At 34.7% G+C, this 23,904-nt stretch overlaps 1 protein-coding gene across 3 annotated transcripts in view; it reads left to right on the top strand.

Moving 5' to 3' along the window:
• CCDC178 (coiled-coil domain containing 178) overlaps window positions 1-23,904 on the top strand; it is a 441,055-nt gene that overhangs the window by 37,214 nt on the left and 379,937 nt on the right. For 2 of the 3 annotated variants that reach the window (XM_019465445.2, XM_019465447.2), the window contains exons 3-4: window positions 10,281-10,370; window positions 17,432-17,571. In XM_019465445.2, the coding sequence (XP_019320990.2) occupies window positions 10,281-10,370; window positions 17,432-17,571 (230 nt within the window). Of the gene's footprint in view, window positions 1-10,280; window positions 10,371-17,431; window positions 17,572-23,904 lie in introns of those variants that run through there. The other variant, XM_019465449.2, reaches the window with a different exon arrangement.

Raw genomic sequence — 23,904 nt, 5'->3', positions numbered from 1 at the left:
ATTTAGGGCATAATATGTGGTCTAATATGGAGAACGTTCAGTGTGTACTTGAGAAAAATGTGTTTTCTACTCTTGATGGAATATTCTATTAGTTGTTTCTTAGGTCTAAGTGGTTTATGGTGTTTTCAAAACTACTGTTGTCTTTATTCTTTCTAGATGTTTCATCCATTATTTATTCATTATTTATTGTTTATTTATTTATTATTATTTTTTTTTTTAGAGAGAGATAGCATGAGCAGGGGAGAGGAGCAGTGGGGGAGAGAGACAGAGAGAGACAGAGAGAGAGAAAGAGAGAGAATCCTAAGCAGCCTGCATTCTCAGAGTGAGGCTGACATGGGGTTCAATCCCATGAGTCAGTCACTCAACAGACTGAGCCACCCAGGCACCCCCATCCATTATTTACATTGGGCAGTTAAACACTTCCACTAATGTTGTTGAATTGTCTTTTTTTTCCCTTCAGTTATGTCAGCTTTTACTTCAACTTGAAGCTCTTTTAAGATTGTATATGTTTATAATTATTACAGCTTCTTAAAGGATTGACCCTCTTCCCATTATGAAGTGTCCTTTATCTCTAGTAATTTTGTCTTAAAGTCATCATATGTGGTACTGTGCAGAAATATTCCTTTATAATTTTATCACAAAAACTTTCTCAGTAAAAAAACAAAAAAGTATATATTTTATTTACAGTTCTTCTGTATAATTTTTATTTGGTTACTCTTTTTGGATAAATTTATATCATTCATATATATTATAGTTATTTGACTGGCAGTATCTTCTATCATATTTTTACTTTTACAACCTTCATTTCTTTTGTTTTGCATATTTTTATTATGAATTTACTTTTTTGTCTCATTTTATTCTGTAATGGGGTTTTAGGATATAAATATCTTTGTAATGGTTATTAAATATTAGCATAAGATATTCTACAAGTATTTAAATCTTATATTTATATCTGTAAAATATATCAAAATATTTTTTTAAGTTTTTTAAATGTTTATTTATTTTTGAGAAAGAGGGACACACACACACAGCAGAGAGTGAGTGGGGAAGGGGCAGAGAGGGAGACACAGAATCCAAAGCAGGCTCCAGGCTCCAGGCTCTGAACTGTCAGCACAGAACTCGGCATGGGGCTCGAACCCATGAACTTTGAGATCATGACATGAGAGCTGAAGTCAGATGCTTAAAGTCAGTCACCTGGGCACCCCAATCTATCAAAATATTTGTTTTTAATTTTTTTTAATGTTTATTTATTTTTGAGACAGAGAGAGACAGAGTGTGAGCAGGGGAGGGGCAGAGAGAGAGGGAGACACAGAATCTGACGCAGGCTCCAGGCTCTGAGCTGTCAGCACAGAGCCTGACATGGGGCTTGAACTCACGAACTGTGAGATCATGACCTGAACCAAAGTCGGACACTTAACCAACTGAGCCACCCAGGTGTTCCTCTATCAAAATATTAAAAAAATTTTTTTTAAATATTTATTTTTGACAGAGAGAGAGAGAGAGAGAGAGCGAGCATGAGTGGGGGAGGGGCAGAGAGAGAGGGAGACACAGAATCCCAAGCAGGCTCCAGGCTCTGAGCTGTCAGCACAGAGTCCAACGCTCGAACCCGCAGACTGCGAGATCATGACCTGAGCCTAAGTCGGACGTTCAACCGACTGAGCCACCCAGGCGTCCCCCTCTATCAAAATATTTTAATGCCACTAGAGTAAACATTGTATTTTCTATTTCATAATTTACATATAGTGAAATGCTCAAGCTTCAATTTATAATTTAATGTATTTTGATAAATGTATACATGACAAATGTAGAACCACTGACCTTTTCTGGGTAAAAAAAAAAAAAAGTTTCTCACCAACCATAGGCAACCACTATTTTGATATCACAATAGTTTAGCTTTGTTTTTTTTGTTTGAATCTCATAATAATGGAAATATAAAATACCCATTTTGTTGTCTTTGATTATTTTTGTTCAATGTACTTTTGAGTTTCACTGATGTTATTTTGTGTATTAGTTCATCCTTTTTTTTTCCTACTTAGCATTATATGGCTGCATGACTACACTGTATTTTTTGAAATGTAATTTTCTAGTGATGGACACTTAGGTTGTTTCCAATTTCTGCTCTTAGGAGTAAAACTATCACCACAAATAATCTTGGATAATCTTTTTGTGGACCTACACTTTCATTTATCATGGGTTAAAGTTTAGAACTGGTGTTGCTGCATTATAGAGTAGACAATTTTAACTTTATAAGAAACTGTCAAATAATATCCTCTTACCTTTGAGAATTTTTAAACATTTGAGAGTTTGTAAAATAAAATACAAAATTTCTTCTTTGTCTCTACATTCCCTCTTTCCAAAGTTAACCAGTCTAATTGTTTCTTGACATGTACATTTTATATGAATTGACAAATACCTATCAACCTGTACATCTCTTTAGAAAACAAGTGATGACAAAACTTATCTACAAATTTTTGTCTTACTATTCTTCACTGAATAGTGTACCTTAAAGTAGTTTCTATACCATCATATATGTATCTGTTTGCTGTTTGCTTTTATTAGTTTTATTTCCAGCTGTACTGAGATAGAATTGGCATATAACATTGTATAAGTGTATCATGTACCATGTAATTATTTGATACAGGTATATATTGTGAGGTGCTTATTACTGCAGTAAGATAATTGAACACATCCTTTGTTATTGTTATGGCAAGAACATTTAGAATCTCTCATTGCAACTTAGTTATCTAAAATCACCATGCTGTATATTTTATCCCCAAAACTTATTCTTCTTATAACTGGAAGTTTGTTCCCTTTGACTCAACATCTCATTCTCCCCACTTTCCAGCCCCTGGCAAACACCACCGTTCTATGCTCTGCTTCTAGGAATTTGGCTTTTTAGGTACTAAATATAAGTGAGATCATATGATTTTTTCTTTCTTTCTCTGTCTTATTTCACTCAGCATAATGTCCTTTAGGTCCATTCATGTAGTTTCAGATGACAGGATTTTCTTTTTTATGGTGGAACAAAATCCCATTGTGTTTATATGTGTGTGTGTGTGTGTGGTGTGTGTGTGTTTGTACATATATCTGTACATGAGCACAAGTTGATAATGCTGCAGTGAACATGAGGGTGCTGAAATTTGAGATAGTAATTTCATTTCCCTTAGATATATACCCAGAAATGGAATTGCTGCATCACATGGAAGTTTTGTTTTTCATTTCTTGAGGAACCTTGGGATTGTTTTCTGAAATAGCTATAAAAATTTATATTTACACCAGCAGCGCATGAGGATTTCCCTCATCTTTACATTTGATACCTTTTGTCTTTTTGAAAATAACCATTGCAACAGGTATGAGGTGATATCTCATGGTGGTTTTGATTTGTATTTCCCTGATGATTAGTGATGTTGAATACCTTGTCATGTCCTTGTCCATTTGTATGTCTTCTTTGGAAAAATACTCAGGCCCTTTGCCATTTTAAAATTGGATTATTTGTTTTTGTGCTATTGAGTTGTGTGAGTTCCTTATATATTTTGGATATTAATGATTTGCCAGAGAGATGTTTTGCAAATATTTTCTGTCATTCTGTAGGTTGCCTTTTCATTATGTTGATTGTTTCTTTTGCTATTCAGAAGCTTTTTAGCTTGATGCAATCCATCTTAATTGATTTTAGTTTTAGTTGGTTTTGTTTTTGATTATTAGTGTCGTATTGAAATAATCCATATGTCATGGCATTTTTTCCCTATGTTTTCTTTTAGTAGGTTAGTGGCTTCAGATGTTACATTTAAGTGTTTAATCCATTCCAAGTTAATTTTTGAGAATGGTGTAAGATAGGGATCTAGTTTAATTCCTTTGCATGTGAATATCTAGTTTTCCCAACATTTATTTATTTTTTTTAAAGTGCTAAATATTGTTTGATTTATTTTCATTATTTTTAAGCATAACATTATTTTCATTTTATTTACAATTTTATATTAGTTTCAGGTATACAATATGGTGACTTGATAATTCCATATATCAACTGGTGCTCATCATCAGGACAAGTGTACTCCTTAATCTCCATCACCTATTTAACCCAATTTCCCATCCCCCTATCTTCTCTGGTAACCGGTTTGTTCTTTATAATTAAGAGTCTGTTTCTTGGTTTTTCTTCGGTCTCTCTCTCTCTCTCTCTCTCACTTTTTCCCTTTGCTTATTTGTTTTGTTCCTTAAATTCCACAAATGAGGGAAATTATATGGTATTTGTCTTTGTCTGACTTCTTTCTCTTAACATTATACTTTTTAGCTCCACATCCATGTCATTGCAAATGCAAGATTTCATTATTTTTTGTGGCTGAATAGTATTCCTATATATGTCACATCTTCTTTATCCATTCATCAATCCATGGGCACTTGGACTGTTTCCATATCTTGACATTGTGACTAATGCTGCTATAAACATAGGGGTGTATGTATCCCTCAAAATTCACTGTTTATGTATTCTTTGGGTATTTTCCCCATAGTGCAGTTGCTGGACTGTATACTGTTTTCCACAGTGGCTACATTCCCACCAACAGTGCACCAGTGTTTGTTTTTCTCCACATTCCCACCAACACCCATTGTTTCTTGTGTTTTTGATTTCAGCCGTTCTGACAGGTGTGAGATGATATCTCATTGTAGTTTTTATTTGCATTTCCCTGATGATGAGTCTGTTTTTTCATGTATTTGTTAGCCATCTGTGTCTTCTTTGGAGAAATGTCTATTCATGTCTTCTGTCCATATTTTGACTGGATTATTTGCTTTTTTGGGTGTTGAGTTTCATTAGATCTTTATATATTTTGGTTGCTAACCCTTTTTCATAAATGTCATTTGCAAATATCTTCTCCCATTCTTTAGGCTACCTTTTAGTTTTGTTGATTGTTTCCTTTGCTGTGCAGAAGATTTTTGTCTTGGTGTAGTCCCAATAGTTTGTTTTTGCTTTTATTTCCCTTGCCTTGGGAGAAACATCTAGAAAAAAGTTGATACAGCTGATGTCAAAGAAGGTACTGCCTGTGTTTTTGGTGCAATTGTAAAAGGGATTATTTTCTTAATTATTCTCTTTCTGCTTAATTATTGATGTATAGAAATGCAACAGATGTCTGTACATTGATTTTGTACATCCATTTTGATTTTTTCCTGCAACTTTATTGAATTGCTGTGGCTAGGACTTCAGTATTGTGTTGAATAAAAGTGGTGATAGTGGACATCTTTGTCTTACTCCTGACCTTAGGGCAAAAGTTCTCAGTTTTTCCCCATTGAGGATGATGTTCACTGTGGATTTTTCGTATGTGGCCTTTATTTATGTTGAGGTATGTTTCCTCTAAACCTACTTTATTGAGAGCTTTTATCATGAATGGATCCTGTACTTTGCCAAATGCTTTTTCTGTATGTATTGAAATGATCATGTGGTTTTTATCCTTTTTCTTATTGATGTGATGTATCACGGTTGATTGATTTGAGAATATTGAACCACCCTTGCAATGCAGGAATAAATCCCACTTGATTGTGGTGAATGATTTTTAAAAAATCGTTTAAAAATATACAGTTGGATTTCATTTGCTAATATTTTATTGATGATTTTTGCATCTTTATTCATCAGGGATATGATGTAGTTCTCTTTTTTAGTGGTATCTTTGTCTGGTCTTGGTATCAGGATAATACTGGCCTCATAGAATGAATTTAGAAGTGTTCTTTCCTTTTCTATTGTTTATAATAGTTTAAGAATAGGTATTAGCTGTTCTTTAAATGTTTGGTAGAATTTGCCTGTGAAGCTGTCTGTTCCTGGACTTTTGTTGTTGGTAGTTTTTTTGATACTGATTCAATTTCTTTGCTGGTAATGGGTCTGTTTAAATTTTCTATTTTCTTCCTGTCTCAGTTTAGGTAGTTTATTTCTAAGAATTTATCTATTTCTTCTAGGTTGTCCAATTTGTTGGTATACATATTTTCATAATATTTTATTATAATTTCTAATATTTTTATAGTGTTGGTTGTTATTTCTCCTCCTTAATTTGTGATTTTATTACTTAAGTCTTTTTTTCTTTTCTTTTTGCTAAGTCTGGCTAGAAGTTTATCACTTTTACTAATTTTTGTAAGGAATCAGCTCCTGGTTTCATTGATTTGTTCTATTGTTTTCTTAGTATCTGTATTACTTATTTCCTCTCTAATCTTCATGATTTCCTGCCATTTGCTGGTTTTAAGTTTTATTGTTCTTTTTCTAGCTCCTTTAGGTGTAAAATTAGGTTGTTTACCATATATTTTACTTGCTTCTTAGGATAGACCTGTATTGCTATAAACTTTCCTCTTAGAACTGCTTTTGCTGCATCTCAATGGTTGTGGACTGTTGTGTTTTCATTTTCATTTGTTTCCATGTACTTTTTAATTTCTTTTATTTCCTGGTTGACGTATTCATTGTTCAGTAGCATGTTTTTTAACCTCCATGTATTTATGGTCTTCCCAGATTTTTTCTTGTGGGTGACTTTTAGTTTCATACTGTTGTGGTCAGAAAAGATGCATAGTATTATTTCAGTCTTCTTGAATTTATTGAGGCTGGTTTTGTGAACTAATATGTGATATTTTCTGGAGAATGTTCCATGTGCACTTGAAAAGAATGTGTATTCTGCAGTTTTAGGATGGAATGTTCTGAATATATCTGTTAAAACCCATCTGTTCCAGTGTGTCATTCAAAGTCATTGTTTTCTTGCTGATTTTCTGTTGAGATGATCTGTCCATTGATGTAAGTAGAGTGTTAATGTGCCCTAGTGTTATTGTGTTATTATTAATTCCTTTATATTGGTTATTTTATGTAATTGAGTACTTCTGCATTGCGTACATAGATATTTACAATTATTATATCTTGTTGGATTGTCACCTTTAGTATTATATAGTGTCTTCTTTGTCTCTTTGTTTAAAGGTCTATTTTGGTGAAATAAGTATTGCTACTCCAGCTTTGTTTTGACATCCGTTTGAATGATAAATGTTTCTCCATCATCTAACTTTCAATCTGCAGATATCTTTAGGTCTAAAATGAATCTTTCATAGGCAGAATATAAATGGGTCTTATTTTTTTCACCTTTTTTTTGATTGGAGTGTTTATTCCATTTACATTCAAAGTAATTATTGATAGATATGTATTTATTGCCATTCTGTCACTCTCGTTTTTTGTTTTTGAAGATTTACTCTGTTTCTTTCTTGTCTTTTTCTCTTTCACGTTTTGGTGATTTTCTTTAGTGATTTATTTGGATTTCTTTATCTTTATTCTTTGCCTTTTTATTATTGGTTTTGGATATGTGGTTACATTGGGCTTGTAAATAACCTTTACTCTTTTTTTCTAAGCTTATTTAATAATTTTGAATAAGTGAGAGAGAGAGAGAGAGAGGAAGAGAGAATCCCAACCAGGTTCCATGCTGTGAGCATAGAGCCTGATGCAAGGCTTAATCCCGTGACCTCAGGATCATGACCAAAGCTGAAATCAAGAGTTGGACCCTCAACCTACTGAGTAACCCAGATGCTCCTAGGTTTTTATATAACCTTTTTTTGCATATAGCGGTCTGTATGAAGTTGATGGTCTTTTCAGTTTGAACCCATTCTTTTTTCCTCTCCTCCCCACATTTTAGGTATGTGGTGTCATATTTTATATCCTTTGTGTGCGTGTGTGTGAGTTCCTTGACCGATTTTTTTACAGAAATATTCATTATTCCTGCCTTTGCTTTCCTCCTTTATACTTTTGGTCTTTGCTTTCCACTAAAAGAGTCTCCTTTGATATATCTTGCAGGGCTGGTTTAGTGGTCATGAACTGCTTTAGTTTTTGTTTGTTTGGGAAGCTCTTTATCTCTCCTTGTATTCTGAATGACAGCCTTGCTGGATAGGGTATTCTTGGCTGCATATTTTTCCCATTCAGCATGTTGAATATATCATGCCACTCCCTTCTGGCTTGCAACATTTGTATTTAAAGTTCTGCTGGTCTTAGGGGTTTGCTCTTGGAGGTTAAGGACTTCTTTTGTTTTGCTGCTCTTAAGATTTTTTTCTGTATCACTGTATTTTGCAAGTTTAATTACATTTTGTCTTGGTGTGTGTCTGCTTTTGTTGATCTTGACAGGAGTTCTCTGTGCCTCCTGAATCTGATTATCTGTTTCCTTTCCGAGATTAGGGAAGTTTTCTGCTATTATTTCCTCAAATAAATTTTCTGACCCCTTTTCTTTCTTTTTCTGGGACACTTATGATACAGATATTACTATGTTTGATGGAGTCACTGAGTTTCCTAGATCTATTCTCCTAAAACTGATTGTTTGCTGCCTATTTTATACTTCTTTTATTCCTTTCTTCTTCTCTTGCTGTTTTCCTTTATGCATTGGTAATTTTCCATAGTGGTGTACTCTGATTCCCTTCTTTTTCTCTTGTGTATCTACTATAGGTTTTTGCTTTGTGGTTACCTTAAGGCTTACATAAAACATTTTAGAGTATAGTAGTATACATACATGTATATATATATATATATATATATATATATATACACATACATATATACATATATGTATATATACGTACATACATATATATGTATATATATACATATATAGTAGTATAGTATAGTATAGTATACTACTATAGTATAGTAGTATACATACATATATATGTTTCTCTCTCAAAATAAATAAATAAACTTTAAAATATTAAAATATACATATATATATACACACATACATATGCGTGTATACATATATATATGTATACGTATATATATACATACATATATACGTATATATGTATGTATACGTATGTATACACATATATACGCATGTATACATATGTATACATGCGTATATATGTATACACACATATGTATGTGTGTATATATATATGTATATTTTAATATTTTAAAGTTTATTTATTTATTTTGAGAGAGAAACAGAGATAGCTATGAGAGTGGGGAGGGACAGAGAGAGGGACACACAGAATCCCAAGCAGGCTCCACCCTGTCAGCACTGAGCCTGATGTGGGCTCAAACTCACAAAACCATGAGATCATGACCTGAGCTGAAACCAAGAGTTGGACACCTAACTGACTGAGCCACCCAGGCACCCTGCTATCGTAGTATATTTTAAGTTAATTAACAACTTCAATTACATACAAAAACTCTACCCTTTTATGGCTTCCTTTTTATGTTTCTGATGTCACAATTTACATCTTTTTATATTGTGTATCCATTAGTAAGTTATTACTGCTATAGCTATTTTTAATACTTCTTTAATCTTTATATTTGAGTTAAGCAATTAGCATACCACTATACTATACTATCGGAGTATCCTGAATTTGACTATGTAATTATTTTTACCAATGTATTTTATTTTTTCAAATGTTTTCATGTTACTGATTAGTCTTTTCATTTTAGCTTTCAGAACTCCTTTCAGAATATCTTGTAAGGCAGGTCTGGTGGTGGTGAACTCCCTCACCTTATGTTTGGGAAACACTTAACCTTCTCTTTCATTTTAGGACACCTTCTCCAGCAAACCTGCTGGGGTCCTCTGCAGAGGAGGCCACTGGGAAATGTGATCGCTTTTTCTGTATATTGATACTGATATTGGTAGCTTCTGCCCTTCTTCCTTGTTTGAAACCCTCTCCATAAGTCTTGGCTTTGCCAGTCTCTGAGTGGGGTGAAACCAAAGTAGATCTTTTGTACAGTGCACCAGAAGGGTAGGGGAGCTGGTCTCCTACCCTGTCCTCCATTTCCCAGTGCGGGGAACTATTTCAAGCTGGAGCATTCCCTCTTGGTGCTAAGCAATGTTGGCCTGGTGGATGGGATGATGCAGTCAAAATAAAGCTGTTTTGCTTCCCTTTTTGTGAGATTATTCACAGGCGTCTTTTTGGTTTTTTGTTCTACTGTGTTGCTAAAGTTTGTTGAATGGATTCCTGAGCTCTCCCAGAACTATTTTTGTTTGTTCATAACCATCTAACTGTTGAACTTTGTTGTACAATGGAGGCTGGGTCTCCTACTCCGTTGTTTTGGTGATGTCACTCTGAACAGTCTTTCAGTGTTTGCTTTTAATAGCTGGATGCTATTTGGAATGCCTTCTTGTGAGAGTTAACCCAGTTGAAGTACCAGGGAAAACATCCAAATATATTTTACTGTGGGTTTTGGTTAATATTTGAACTATAGTTGCTTTTGCAAGGATAACACTTTTACAGCATAGTTTTACATATTATTGTCCTTATTTAAATAAATTTATATTAACTGCCCACTGAAATTTTTGTTTTCTTTTTCAAAGACAATGCCACATCACAAGCTTTGGTTCTATTTGGTGCCCCTAAGGAAGCTATTGAGATTTTTCATGAAAATAAAATGACAAATACTGAAGGTAAGGACAAAAAATAAGTTATATAATAATCCATGTAAGCTGTATTTTCTCATTAGTTTGTGATGTCCATATTATATTTTTATTAAGAAATACATCCTAAATATCAGTACTATTTAGCATAATGATATATAATATTAAGAACACAATATTATTACCTATTTTATTAATAATATTATATTACAGTTGGTTATAAGAATTGTTTATAATTTCAGAAATGTTGAATTTTTAAAATGAACATTTTCTTTATTGCTTATGCCAAGACTAGCAGGTGCTAGAGCCTTTCCAGTTCATTGAGGATATGTTTCTTAGAAGAAAAAGAAGCAGGACTCATGTTTTTGTGGTGTGAAATCCAGAATTAAGAGTCCATAAAATATTAGCTCTTGAAGGTGTTTCTGATATTGTATGTGGAAAGAGGTAGAAAGAGATGACAAAATGCATACATTTCATGTATGAGGGTTCGTACTTCAGATTATTTTGGAGGAGAACTCTATATTAATAAAAAATGTTTACTCTTGATTTTGATAAACTTCTGCTCTGGAGATTTTCAGTTTGACAAGATAAAACTGGGATAAGGTGGCATTCTGATTCTTTACCTATTTTTCTCTAGTAGAAATGTTGAAGAGAGTTTTAATCTCCAGACTTAGGGTTTATTGTTACAGTTTGGGACAACCTTTGTAAAATACCAATGATTGGTTTATGAAACAGTTAATTCAAGACACTGAAATATACGTGTGCTATTAGGATATAGAGGTATTTCAGAAAATACCCTTATCTGAAATGTATAATCTTGCAGGCCAGGTAAAATATAATTGTCAAGCAATTAGTACAACACAGCAGAAAAGAATGGCTGTATAGAGTAATAGCAGAGGTGGCACAAGGTAATTAAAGGTTCTGCACCCAATTCCAGTGTGTGAGTGTAGGGTTTCCGGACTACCAGCAATTCTTGGACACCATCTAGGATCCTAAAAGGCAACTCAATTCTGACACCATCTCCCTAGAACTAGAGTCAGATCCCACAGGTTAAGAGTTTAGTTGTCCAAAATTGCCCTTCCCCCCACCACAGAGGCCAATCCAAAGCCCAGATATCACCTACGCTTCTGACCAACTACTATAGACTGGCAGTTCCGGTGAACCCCCCTCCTTGAGTTTGCTAGAATGACCCACAGAACTCAGAGAAACATTTTCCTTACTGGGTTATGGGTTTATTGTAAGAGGATATAACGCAGGAGCAGCCAGGTGGAAGAGAGGTATAGAGTAAAGTAGGGCAGATGGTGCCGATCTTCCGTGCCCTCTTTGAGTTTGCACTCTCCTCAAATCTTCATGTGTTCATCAGCCTGGAAGCGTTCCAATCCCTCTCCTTTTGGGTTTTTATGAAGGCTTCTTTACCTAGGTATGGCTGATTAAATCATTGGCCATTGGCAATTGATTCCCTCCAGCCCCTCTCCCTTTCCTGGAGGTCTGGAACGGGAGTGAAAGTTGTAATTCTCTGATCATGCTCCAACTTTCCAATCATATTATCTCCCATTCTCTTGCTTGTCTTTTCATTTATTGTAATTTTTTTTTTTTTTTAGGAGCTGAATGTTTTGTTTGGTGAAGTCTAATTTATTTTTTCTTTAATGTTTCTCTCTCTCCATCCTTCCTTCTTTCCTTTCTGCCTCCTGCCTGCTTGCACTTTAAATATATTTTTCTATTATATTCTGGCCTGCATTTTTTTCTTATTAGAAATGTAGCTCTTATTCATATCCTATTACCTTCATAGTCATGTTTTCTGGCTATTTTAAAGACTATTTATTTATTATTGTTTTTCAGCAATTTGACTATGATATTCCCAGATGTAGTTTGTTCTCTTTATATTTTAGTTGTTTGGGATTTGCTGAGATTCTTAGATGTATAAGTCAGTGTTTTTTCATCAAATTTTGAAATAATGTGGCCGTTATTCCACAAATATTTTTCATTCCAAATTTCTTTTTTTTTTTCAAGAACCTCAACTTCACATGTTAGATTGTTTGATTTTTGTCCCACAGTTCTGTTCTTTTCATTTTCCTTTCTGTTCTTTAGAGTAGATATTTTCTATCGATTTGTGTACACATTCACTGAGTCCTTACCATATTCAATTTGTTGCTAAGTCCAACCAATATATTTCTTAATTTAAATTTTCATACTTTTCAGTTATAGAATTTCCATTTGTTTTTTTTTCATAGTTTTTATTTTTATGTTTATGTTGACGCTAAATATGTGTTCAGTTGTAAAGACCAGATTTTCCTTTAATTACTTGAACATATTTTTTTCTTTACCTTTTAGAACGTATTTATAATTTACTTTAAAATCTTTGCTATGTACAACTTCTGGGCTATCTTGGGTTCAGTTTCTACTGATTTTTTTTCTAGACTTTTAAAACACATTCTTCTGTTTCTTTGTATGATTTAATAATGGATATTTGTGTAGTACATTGTGAAGATTCTGGATTCTGTTATTTTTTTCTGAAGAGAATTGATTCTTTTTCTAGTAGTCAGCTCAGTTAATCATTTGATTAACTTAAAAGTGGTATATGCTTGGGAATGTCTGTGGCTCAGTCAGTTAAGCACCAATTTTTGATATCTGCTTAGGTCATGATCCCACGGTTCATGGGATTGAGCCCCACACTGGGCTCTGTGCTGACAGTGTGGACCCTGCTTGGGATTCTCTCTCTCCCTCTCTCTCTCTCTGTCCTTCCTCTGCCTGCTATGTCTCTCTCTTTCCCTGTGTCTCTCACAATGAATAAATATACATTTAAAAAAAGTGGTATATGCTTGGTTTTCTGCAAAAAATATTCAGGGAATTTCACTCTACACACACACACACACACACACACACACACACACACACACACAGAGTCTAGCCCTTATCTACAGATTCAGAGAGCACTCTCACATGGCTTTTTTGGGGTCCTTCTCTGCATGACTGTGTCTTTTTCAGTTTCCTGCCCTGAAGATTCTGTCTCCACTACCTATGATACTAATCTTTGCCCCTTATCTCAACAGGATTTCCATGTTCTTTTCTTCCCCCAGATCTCTATATTGCAATTGAAGAATTGTCCCTTGGCAGAGAGCATGATTATTGTGGGACTCAACCTTATGAATTTTCCTTTCTCAGGAGTCAAAGGCTGGAATTCCTATTTTCCAATGTCTGAAAATAGTTGTCTTGCGTTTTTTTTTTTTTTTTTCATAGTTGGAAGACTAAATCTATATCAGTTACTCCTTCACAGATAGTAGTAGAAATATTGATTGGTGGGATTGTTGTATGAAGATTTCTTAGAGAGGAGAGAACAGAAGCCAGGTTACAGCATGATAACATTTTTCAAAAAGTGATTTATTCTTTCACTTATTTATTCAATAACTTTTAAGCCACTAAATATAATTTCTCTCCATAAAGAATGCAAAGCTTCATGGGAAGATAGATGGGAAGCAGATAGATGTGACACAGTTAGAATGCAATGTGTTAAGTTCTAATAAAGAAATAGAAATTATACAGGTAGATCCAAATGTCTGAAAGATTCAAGAATTCCTCACAGGGAAAGGGCCATGTAAGAAGGCTGTTAATATTTGCATAGAAATTGCAATTTAAAGAAGAGAACAGGAAGTGAGGGTATTGTGACTGTTGGTATAGAATGCTCATTTGAAAAAATTGCTAGTCAAAGCAAGATTTAGTATAAGATAATAGCTATAGGAAGTAGTCAGACACAGAAATAGACCTGTGATTACTTAAGGGAAGCAAAACTAAATATACTGAAATTGCAGAGTTTTAAAAGACTGAAGGGACTGGTGATAAGTGAACACTGAACAGGGCCATTTATATGTTAAAAGTGGTTCGGGGTTGCTGGGTGGCTCAGTCTGTTAAGCGTCCGACTTCGGCTCCAGTCATGATCTCACAGTTTGTGAGTTCGAGCCCTGCATTGGGCTCTGTGCTGACAGTCAGAGCCTGGAGCCTGTTTCAGGTTCTGTGTCTCCCTGTCTCTCGGCCCCTCCCATACTCATGCTCTGTCTCTCTCTGTCTCTCAATAATAAATAAATGTTAAAAAAAAAATAGAAAGTGGTTAGAGTAGATGCAGTCTTTAGTCATCTCCAACTCTGAGAGTCTATGCATACTATTTTATATATTCAGTGATAAATGTCTTCTACATTGTAAGGTTCAATAAAAAGAAAGTAATTCTAAAGTCAGAGAAAGGTTCCCTGTACCCCGATTCCTCCAGTATGTAACAAAAACTAAAGGGAACTTTGTGTCTATAAAAAAAAAAAAAATTAAAGGTACTTTCTGTTAATCACACAGAGGCTTTCCAAGGAGGAGAAGTTATTTCTAAACTTGAGAACACTGACTTTTTCTACATCTGGGAAAGAAAAGATGTTAAAAGGGATAACAGAATGTGAAAAGCAAATCTGTGTTTCGATGAGTTTTCTCCTGAGTGCTGAGTTCAGATAAAGGGACAATACAGTAATTCGGGTAATGGACATAAAGGAACCACATATTAAAAGCAGGAGAGAAGGGAGGATGGGTTGGGTGAATAAATTATGAAAGGATTACATTCACTGCAAAGAGAGTTGGCAGTTTATGAACACTGCATTTTATTTCATTTGCCCATAAAATCAACCAGTCTGTATTTTTTTAAATGGGAGTTTCATGTTATAGAGCCAACAAACCTCAACTGTAGCCTAGATCCAGGAAGATCTTGCTTACCTCTTAGGCATTGGTTCTGAGTAAGGGAATTAAAGTTGGGCAGATGTTTAGAGAGGTTATAAGTCTTGCCTGAGCTTGTCTTTAAACACTCACTCTGACAATTTGTGCACAGGCTTTGCGAGGAGTTCTATCAGTATGTTTGACTAAAATCATTAATTAGCTGTATCATGGAATTTAAGGTGAAAAAGATTTTGTACAACACCCTACCAACCCATTCATTTATTAAGTCAGAAATCTGAGGTTAGAGACTGGATAGCTTTAACTTAAGCACAGTTAGTTATCATTCCAGTCAAAAAAAGAATGAACATGGACACCTAGTGTAGTGATCTAGGGTGACTCTAAATTGAAAAGAAATGTAAAGGAAAGTTGTAACTTGTATTATGCCTGTACTAGAATAAAAACAGTGATAATAACTCCTGGATTCTGGGTTTACATTGCGCTACTCAAGATGCCATGTCTTTTACAGACTTTTATTGCAAATTTTAACTTCGTAGTATTTCTTCACTTTACTGTATGCAAAATGTTAATCCCAAACCATAGGGGTGTAATGGAAATTAATTAGTATTCACATAATAGGGTGAGAGTGGTACATACAAAAAAATGTTAAATGAGTCATCGCTATCCTTGTTTTCTCCACATTTAATGAAGCAAAACAAATGTTTTGAGTCTAAGGACAACTGCCTGGTTGTTAAATGTGTATTAAAACTTTATTTCTAGAGGGAAGGGCAACATGCCCTTATCAAGATATTTGGATAGGAGATCAATATGTAATTTTCACCAGCTTGTTCTTTAGCCCTATGACTGTTACAGAGATGAAAATATGTATCTGTGTATGAACTATAGATGAGAGATGGAATATAACACACGAAATGTTCATAGCAAGTATATGTGTTGAGTATAGTCAAAGCAAACTAAGCTACATTGGAATATCAGCACTGATACCTTGAAGGAACAAGCAAAACTCAAAAATGAGTGATACGTGAAACATTTGAGATGCCCTGAAATATATTTTTAGGACTGCTTCGCTTTTTTTGCCACCTTTGTAAAAATATAAGAACAACCTTAAAGTATGGCTTATACTCCAAAGCCCAGGAGATATAGTTCAAATTTCAGTTCTCCCACCTACCAGTTCTGTGGAAATGGACACATTATATAATTTCACTAAGCCTTTGTTTCCTCACCTATGAAATCGAGATAATCCATTTCATAAGATTGTGGTGAAGATTAAATAAAATATGGAATCAAAAGTACTTAGCATAGTTCCATGTTTGGCACATATTTTTAGTTCTCAAAAAGTGTTAGTGTGCATATATGTGTGTATACGTATACACGTATATGTGTTTATACATATATGTAACATATGGGATAGTGTAAACATTTGTAAATGAAACAGGTATGCTGTTTTCACGGACATTATGTTTTTGGAGGAGATGTTATTTAAAAGATATTTAAAACATTGCTGTTTAAATGAAGATATTTACTCTCTGAGTTGGCATGGAAACAAAAAGCACAGTCTGGAGGCAACGGCATAACTTCTGTGTTCTTCAAGGTCAGCCGAAATGAGGACATCACACTGTTCTCACTGAGGCACCGAGCCTATTTTGTGTCTTGCATTTAAGATCAGTGACTGCGGCTATCATCCAGCCCAATAGAGTCCTTAGAGGCAAAAGGACTGCAAGTAAGCACTTTGGTGGAGTTTCATGGACAACTTTGCTGTGCTTCTGCAACCTTCAGTCGACTCGGGACATGCCAGGATTAGAATCACTGAGGCACATCCGACTGAGTGGATTTTATGATGAGTACAACTTGAATGCTATAGTGGGAACATCAATCACTCTTTGCATGAGACTCCAATTTTCAGAAATGGAAGGTAGAAAATGAGGTTATTATAAGGATGAAGGGGACCTGCTTTTATTTTTTTTCAGCAAGAGAAACTCATGCTGGATTTAAAGAACTTCTTCAATGCATGAATGGTTGGATATTATTTACACTGGGAGATGTGGACTCTCTTTGAAGGGAGAATTTGAAATATATTTCAAAGGCATTTTTTAAGTGATTCAGGAACTATTTAGAAACTACTGGATTAACTGGTTTTTTGCCTTTTTTCTTTAGTGTTTTTTTTAATGTTTAGTTCATGATGTTATAGAATACTTTATATAATTACATATAATTAATATCACCTAATATCATACCATTCTATAATTTTCTGAACTCTTTGTCAATGTGTTTATTAAAGAAATTTAAAAAGTGTTAGTATTAATAAAGCAGAATATTTTTTGCATATTCTGAATATCACAGTTTACTATTTTGTATGTAACTATTAACTAATTTCTGTCTGCTTTATCTTTAAGGGGTGAATGAAGGCATTTACTTTAGTTACCCATGTCGCCGTCAAAGCTGTGCTTTAGTAAACATCCCAGCACCATGTGTCAACAAAATGATTTCACACATTGAAAATGTGGAATCTAAAATACAAGAGCATTTGAAACGGGTAAGATTTAAAATGCTAACATTTTTTGGAAGCTTGATAGAACCTGTAAGGGCTGTTACTCATCCCAGGGAGTTATTTTTTTTAATGATACTTGGAATATTTTATAGAATCTTTGCTTAGTTGTATAATTTACTAATCTAGACATGTTTTTGATAGTCTCACTTCAGAAGGGTGAAACGACCTTATTAAATAGATTTTTTTTTCCCCTACCTGTTTGTTCGTTATCCGGAGGCAATCATGCTAAGTAGTAATTTCCATAAGCCAACTTGACTAGTAAATTAAATAGTATTTACATCATTTTTAGGGACACTAAACTGATTAGATGATTAGATGAGTAAATTGGTGTGTGAAAGGACGGCGTGCCCTTCTTAATGAGTTATTTTGTTCTAAAGAAATACTTAATAGGTCTGTTGAAAGAGAATGTAATGATTCTGTCTTTTTAACCTGTTTGCCTTTATTATTCTGAAGGGAGTTCAATTCTGAAAACACTGTAACTTCTGGTTATTTTCAAAAGATGACAAGAATGATAAAAACCTTCCCATACCTTTCATTAAGATTATTCTGTGCAAACACTGCACAAATAGATTGTGCAAACAAGGGGATAGGTTTGTGCTGTATCTCTTCCCTCACCACTGTTGTTGGATCTGGCTCTGAGAAAGTTCTGATGGACCAGTCTTCATGCTTTATGTAGGGTGTTGTCTTCTTCAAGAGGCATACTACTGTAGTCCTTAAAATTGTCCTTCTCAACATTTTTACCACTTGAAAATATTTTATCCAATAAAAGTTGTCAGCTGATTGTACCCTTGGGAGGAGTTTAACATTATTCAGTTTTATTCATTCATTGCCTATAGTCCCAGGCACTGTCTTTACCTGTCTAGTTCTGGGGGAGCAACAGGGCTCACCCCTTTACCAGTTTCCAAGGGATTATGTGTGCAGAGGGCAAAATAACGCAGAGAAACAACTTGGTGATACCAGCTGGAACCTCCACCCCAAATTCCATTGCAATCCCCAATGTGAAGGGCAAAAAATAAGTCCTATTTTGAGTTGCAGATTATGTGATTCCTCTGGATTTGGGGGTTAGGAGTCAAAGCAGGTAACTGGTTAATTATGTCTCCACATTACCCAAACCTCGTGTTTTATTACTCCAATTGTTGGGGAAAAAAATGGCCTAATGATGAAGACAGGCTGGTTCATGAAGGATCTACCAGCCAGCAAAAGAGAAAGGGGTGCTTTGCCCAAATAAGTACATTTCTTCTGCTAAGGCCTGCAAATCTGAATGTATGGCCCAAGTAACATTCTTGACTTTGTTCAATTCACAGTGACATTTCTTCCCATTGAAATTGGGTTTTTCTTGGGACTGTAAGGAGTACATTTATGCTGGGATTGGGTTGGGGTCAAGGACAGAGAAAAAGAAAGTGATGCTCTCTCTAGGCCTGCAGTTCATCTTCTTTTAATTACACCATTTTCACATTTGTCTAACTTACCAATTGTGTTTCTCTATAAAGTGCTTGATTTTTAAAACAGCTTTATTGAGATAATTTAAATATCATAAAGTTTGTCATTTAAAGTGTACAATTCAGCATTTTTTAGTGTATTTGCAGAGTTGTGCAACCATTACCATAATCACAAAAGACCACGTATTGTATGATCCCGTTAATGTGGAATGTCCAAAATAGGCCAGTCTGTAGAGACAGCAGATTAGTTTTCTAGGGCTGGGGGCTACTGCTGATGGTTGTGGGGTTTCTTATGGAAACAGTGCTTGTTTGTTTTTAATCAGAATCATCTTAATCTTTTATTAGATAAAGCTCTATAAATAATTATAAAGCCATCATCTACTTTGGGTATGGACTACATTAAGTGAGTGAAAAGATCAATCTTTTTTTAAATTAAATTTTTTTTTTTTAATTTTGAGAGAAAGAAAGCAAGGAGGGAAGGGGCAGAGAGAGAAGAGAGACAGAATCCCATGCAGGCTCCGCCCTGTCAGTGTAGAGCCAAATGTGGGCTTGAACCCATGCACTGTGATATCATGACCTGAGCCAAAATCAAGAGCTGGACAGTCAATCGACTGAGCTACCCAGGTGCCCTAAGGTCAGTCTTCTTTGGATCAACCATTACAGTTTGTTTGCACACTGAATCGCAGTGGTTTCCGTTATAGTCAGAATGAATGCTGTAGAGCCTGTGATTAGCAGAGATGAATCTGCCATAAGTCTGTCCATGCAGTCCTAATAGTTTAATTGCAATTCTGAATTTTGAAAAGGAAATTCTTCAAAGTAGAGTTACTGTGAACCTTTTCTCTATATTTTATTTTTGCAAAGAATGAGAAAACATGGCAATATGATAGAAGTAATTACCTGGATAACTTCCCATACAAGTACAAGATTTTGTTTTATTTTTTTTCCACTGTATTTTTCTAGATGACCTAGACTAGAGATAGCTTTATTTACTTTGGAGTCATTTCTACTGAACTGAAATTTTTTTCTTCATTTGATCAATACAAATCATTAAAATGTTACCATGATTTGAAAGAATGGCATAGAAAGTATTTAGAAATCATTCTTTAAAATATAAAGAATGTGTTATACAAAAATGATAACATTATTAGCAGTAAAAGTGTTGTAATGGTAATACTAAGCGCTTACTATATATCATAGGCCGTATTAAACACTTAATATGTATGATTTCATTGAAACCTTACAAAAAACTTGTGAGGTAGAAACTGCCATTATCCCCAGTTACAGGTGGGGAAACAGATTCCGGAGATAACGACTTCCCCCAAGATCACACAGTCAATGTCAGAGTTAGCATCCAGGCAGGTGTGTCTGAGATCTAAGAACATCCTATTCTCCCCCATACTGAAAGTATCCCTGAAAGTAGGTCAGCTATGAGGATCAAAAAAATATGAATGTTGAAATGCCTGCAATTCCAGTTAGAAAATTTTGCTGTGCTTATACCATTTCACATGTGTTTTCAAATTCTGAAAAATAATATTTAATCATCTGATCCTACTGACCAAATCTCTAATACTTTGAGTTCTCTTATTCTGTTAATTCTATTTCATTTGAAACTTAAGGACACTTCAAATCCTAAAGTATTCACTATTTGCCATTCTATCATTCCCGTTTTCCATTATTTACTTTCTTGACTAATGTATTCATCTCTTAAAACACTCACTAATTGGTATATCTGGTTCTTCACTTTTTTATCTTACCATCCTTCTAGTCTGACGGAACTCTGCAAGCCCTGATGAGTTCCCTCTCATGATCTGCCATCTCCATTCCTACACCCCAGGCTGCTGAATAGTGCCAGAAAACATTACACAGAAATCCCAATTTGAGATGTTACACATTCATGGTGTCCAACCTCAGTGGGGCCTTTAGCAGTGCTCTGAAATTATTCTGTTTGTTAACCAGAACTTTCTCTAGTATTCTCCAGTGGCTATTCCCGTCCTCTCTTTGGTTCAGGCCTCCAAATCCTCTAATTCACTACTCATTCATCTCTTACTTTACAAAGAAAATAGGAGGTATGACAATAGAAATGCTTCAAACTCTTGTTATCCCACTTACCATTCTTGAATTCCACAAATATTATTCCTTTTGTCCTTCCATGGGAAATCTCTTCCCTCCTCAGTAGCTACTCCCCTCATCTGCATTCCATCTTTTTCAAGGATCTTGTTCCATCAGGTGTTCACATCTCTCTTCCAAATTTACTTTTTTTCCCCCTAACTCACTCCTATCAATATTTAAAATATTGATGTTTCTCTTGTTTTCAAGAAAATATTTTTTATCCCATACACCTTTAAACATATCTTTTTCTCTTTCTTCATGTTTTACGTAACTAACATCTGAAAAGGATTGCGTAAACTAAACATTTGTTTCCTACAAATTACTCACTTATTCATTGGAATCTGGATTTGGTTTTTATTGTTTTCATGAAAATAACTTCAGAAAAGTAAACATTTTTTTTCCCATCTATTGGTATACACATACACACACATTCTCTCTCTGTCTCTGTCTCTCTCTCAAACTTTGTGGCTAGAACAAGCATTTATTTTGTTACCATTGAGCAATTTGTTCTGGGCTCAGCTGGACAATTTTGTTAGTTCTTGCCTGGGGCCAGTTATGTGGATGTAAACACCTGCTAACTCAACTGGAAATAGTGACTAAGATGGTCTCACACCCATGTCTGGGACAGTGTTCTAGGAGGACAGATCTCAGTGGGCAAAAGCTTAAACTATTTGCATGTATTATGATTGTTCAAGTCCCACTGGCCAAAGCAAAGCATATAATCAATCCCTTTGTTAATGCAGTAGAATATTAGACAAGATGTGGATGACACGAGAAATGAATTTGTGGGGACAATTTATGTAGCAGTCAATCTGTTGGTTCATTGACATCATGGTCCACAACCCATCCAATTGGAGACTGTAATCACCAACCCCCGAAAAGTTTCATTCCATGATGGTATCATGCAGAGGTCCATGATTATATGTTCCACAACAGATATGATGTGGATGATGTTCTCTGGGTGCAGCTTCTTTTGGTCTAGAGATCTGTGAATTAAAATGATGTTAAATACTGCTCCTACACACTTAGCAAACAGTGGTGAAGCAGGGACAAAATTGTCACAATGAACCGTGTTACTCAAAAGGAGAGAAATGAAAGACACATAACTTTCACTGATGCCTGTAATTCTGAAATTTATGAGGGCACATGGTGTTATGTCTGTCACTTCTGAGTCTAAACAATGCTGCCAAGACCCAGTTCTGCTTCCTGGGGATAGTTTCCTAATTTGTGGTTCTCTTTGTCTCTTTGCATTACTCTCTGAGCTCTTGGTTCTGAGAGATATTTAGAATTCCATAAGAAGTAGACCTGAGTAGTTACTCTGAAACTTTTTTCCTGTATTAGTTCAGGCTGCCATAAAAAATACCACAGGCTGGAAGAATTAAACAACAGAAGTTTATTTTCTCACAGCGCTGGAGGCTAGAAGTCCAAAATCAAGGTGTTGTCACAGTTGGTTTCTATTGAGGATTTCTTCCTGGCTTGTAAACAGCCTCCTTCACACTGTGTTCTTACATGGCCTTTCTTCTGTGCCCACATGTTGAGAGAGAGTGAGCTCTGGTAGGTTATTATTTTTTTTTTTTTCTTCTAATAAGAATACTAGTTTTATTGGATTAGGACTCCATTCTATGACATCTTTTAACTTTAATTATCTCCTTAAAGGCCCTATCTTCAAATATAGTCACATTGGAGATTAGGGCTTCAACATATGAATTTTAGTAGAACACAGTATTGTTCATAACACTGATATAAATTGGAAGTTTCTCTGCATTTTTAATCTTTTGTATTTTAGTCCAAAATGTTACAATTCCCATAAGAACTTTGGGGCTTCATAATTAATCTGATGGGGTTCAAACCTCATAACTCAAAAGCCATGGTCATATTTTTTGCTTTAGTATTATTTCCTTTCATTTAATTAATTTTTATGTCTTCTAAATAGTATTGTTTTATTAAAACTTTATTTTAAAACAGTTTAAGACTTACAGAAAGGGAAGATAATATAGAGATTTCATATATACTCTGGACCATGTTTTCCCTAGCCTAATATCTTACATTAGAATAGTACATTTATTATAATTAATGAGTCAATATTGATACATTATTATTAACTAAAGCCCATACTTTGTTCCAGTTAAAATATTTTTTTATTTGAGACACAGTTCACGTACCGTAAAATTAACCATTTTAAAGTGAACAACTCAGTGGCATTTAATACATTCACAATGTTGTACAGTCACCACTTCTATCTAGTCCCAGAACATTTTCACCACCCCATTCACATCAAGGATTTAATATCTGTTCACCTCTACCCTGGTGTGGCAACCACAATTTCTATGGATTTACGTATTCTGAATTTTTTTTATATAAATTAAATCATGCAATATGATCTTTTTTGTCTGGCTCCTCTTACTTAGCATAACATTTTGAAGTTCATCCACATTGCACCATGTATCAGTACTTTATTACTTTTTATGGCTGAGCAATATTCCATTATATGTATATACCACTATGTTTAACTGTTCATCTGTTGGTGGGCCTTTGGATTGTTTCCACCTTTTGTCTATTGTAAATACCTTTTTTTCAGTTCTTTTGGTTCTTTTCAGTTCTTTTTTCAGTTCCACCTATGGGTGGAATTGCTTTATCAAATGGAATGGTAATTCTATGTTTAACTTATTGAGGAACTACCAAACCATTTTTCATAGCTCAACAATTTTGTTGTTGAGTTGTAAAATTTCTTTATATATTTGGATCCTGGACCCTAATCAAATATATGATT

Source organism: Panthera pardus, unplaced genomic scaffold (assembly GCF_024362965.1).
Source record: "Panthera pardus isolate Hobbes unplaced genomic scaffold, ASM2436296v1 HiC_scaffold_15, whole genome shotgun sequence".
In the NCBI taxonomy this organism is placed as follows: Eukaryota; Metazoa; Chordata; class Mammalia; order Carnivora; family Felidae; genus Panthera; species Panthera pardus.
Note: the sequence above shows the minus strand (reverse complement) of the source record. Positions and strands in the feature narration are given on the sequence as shown.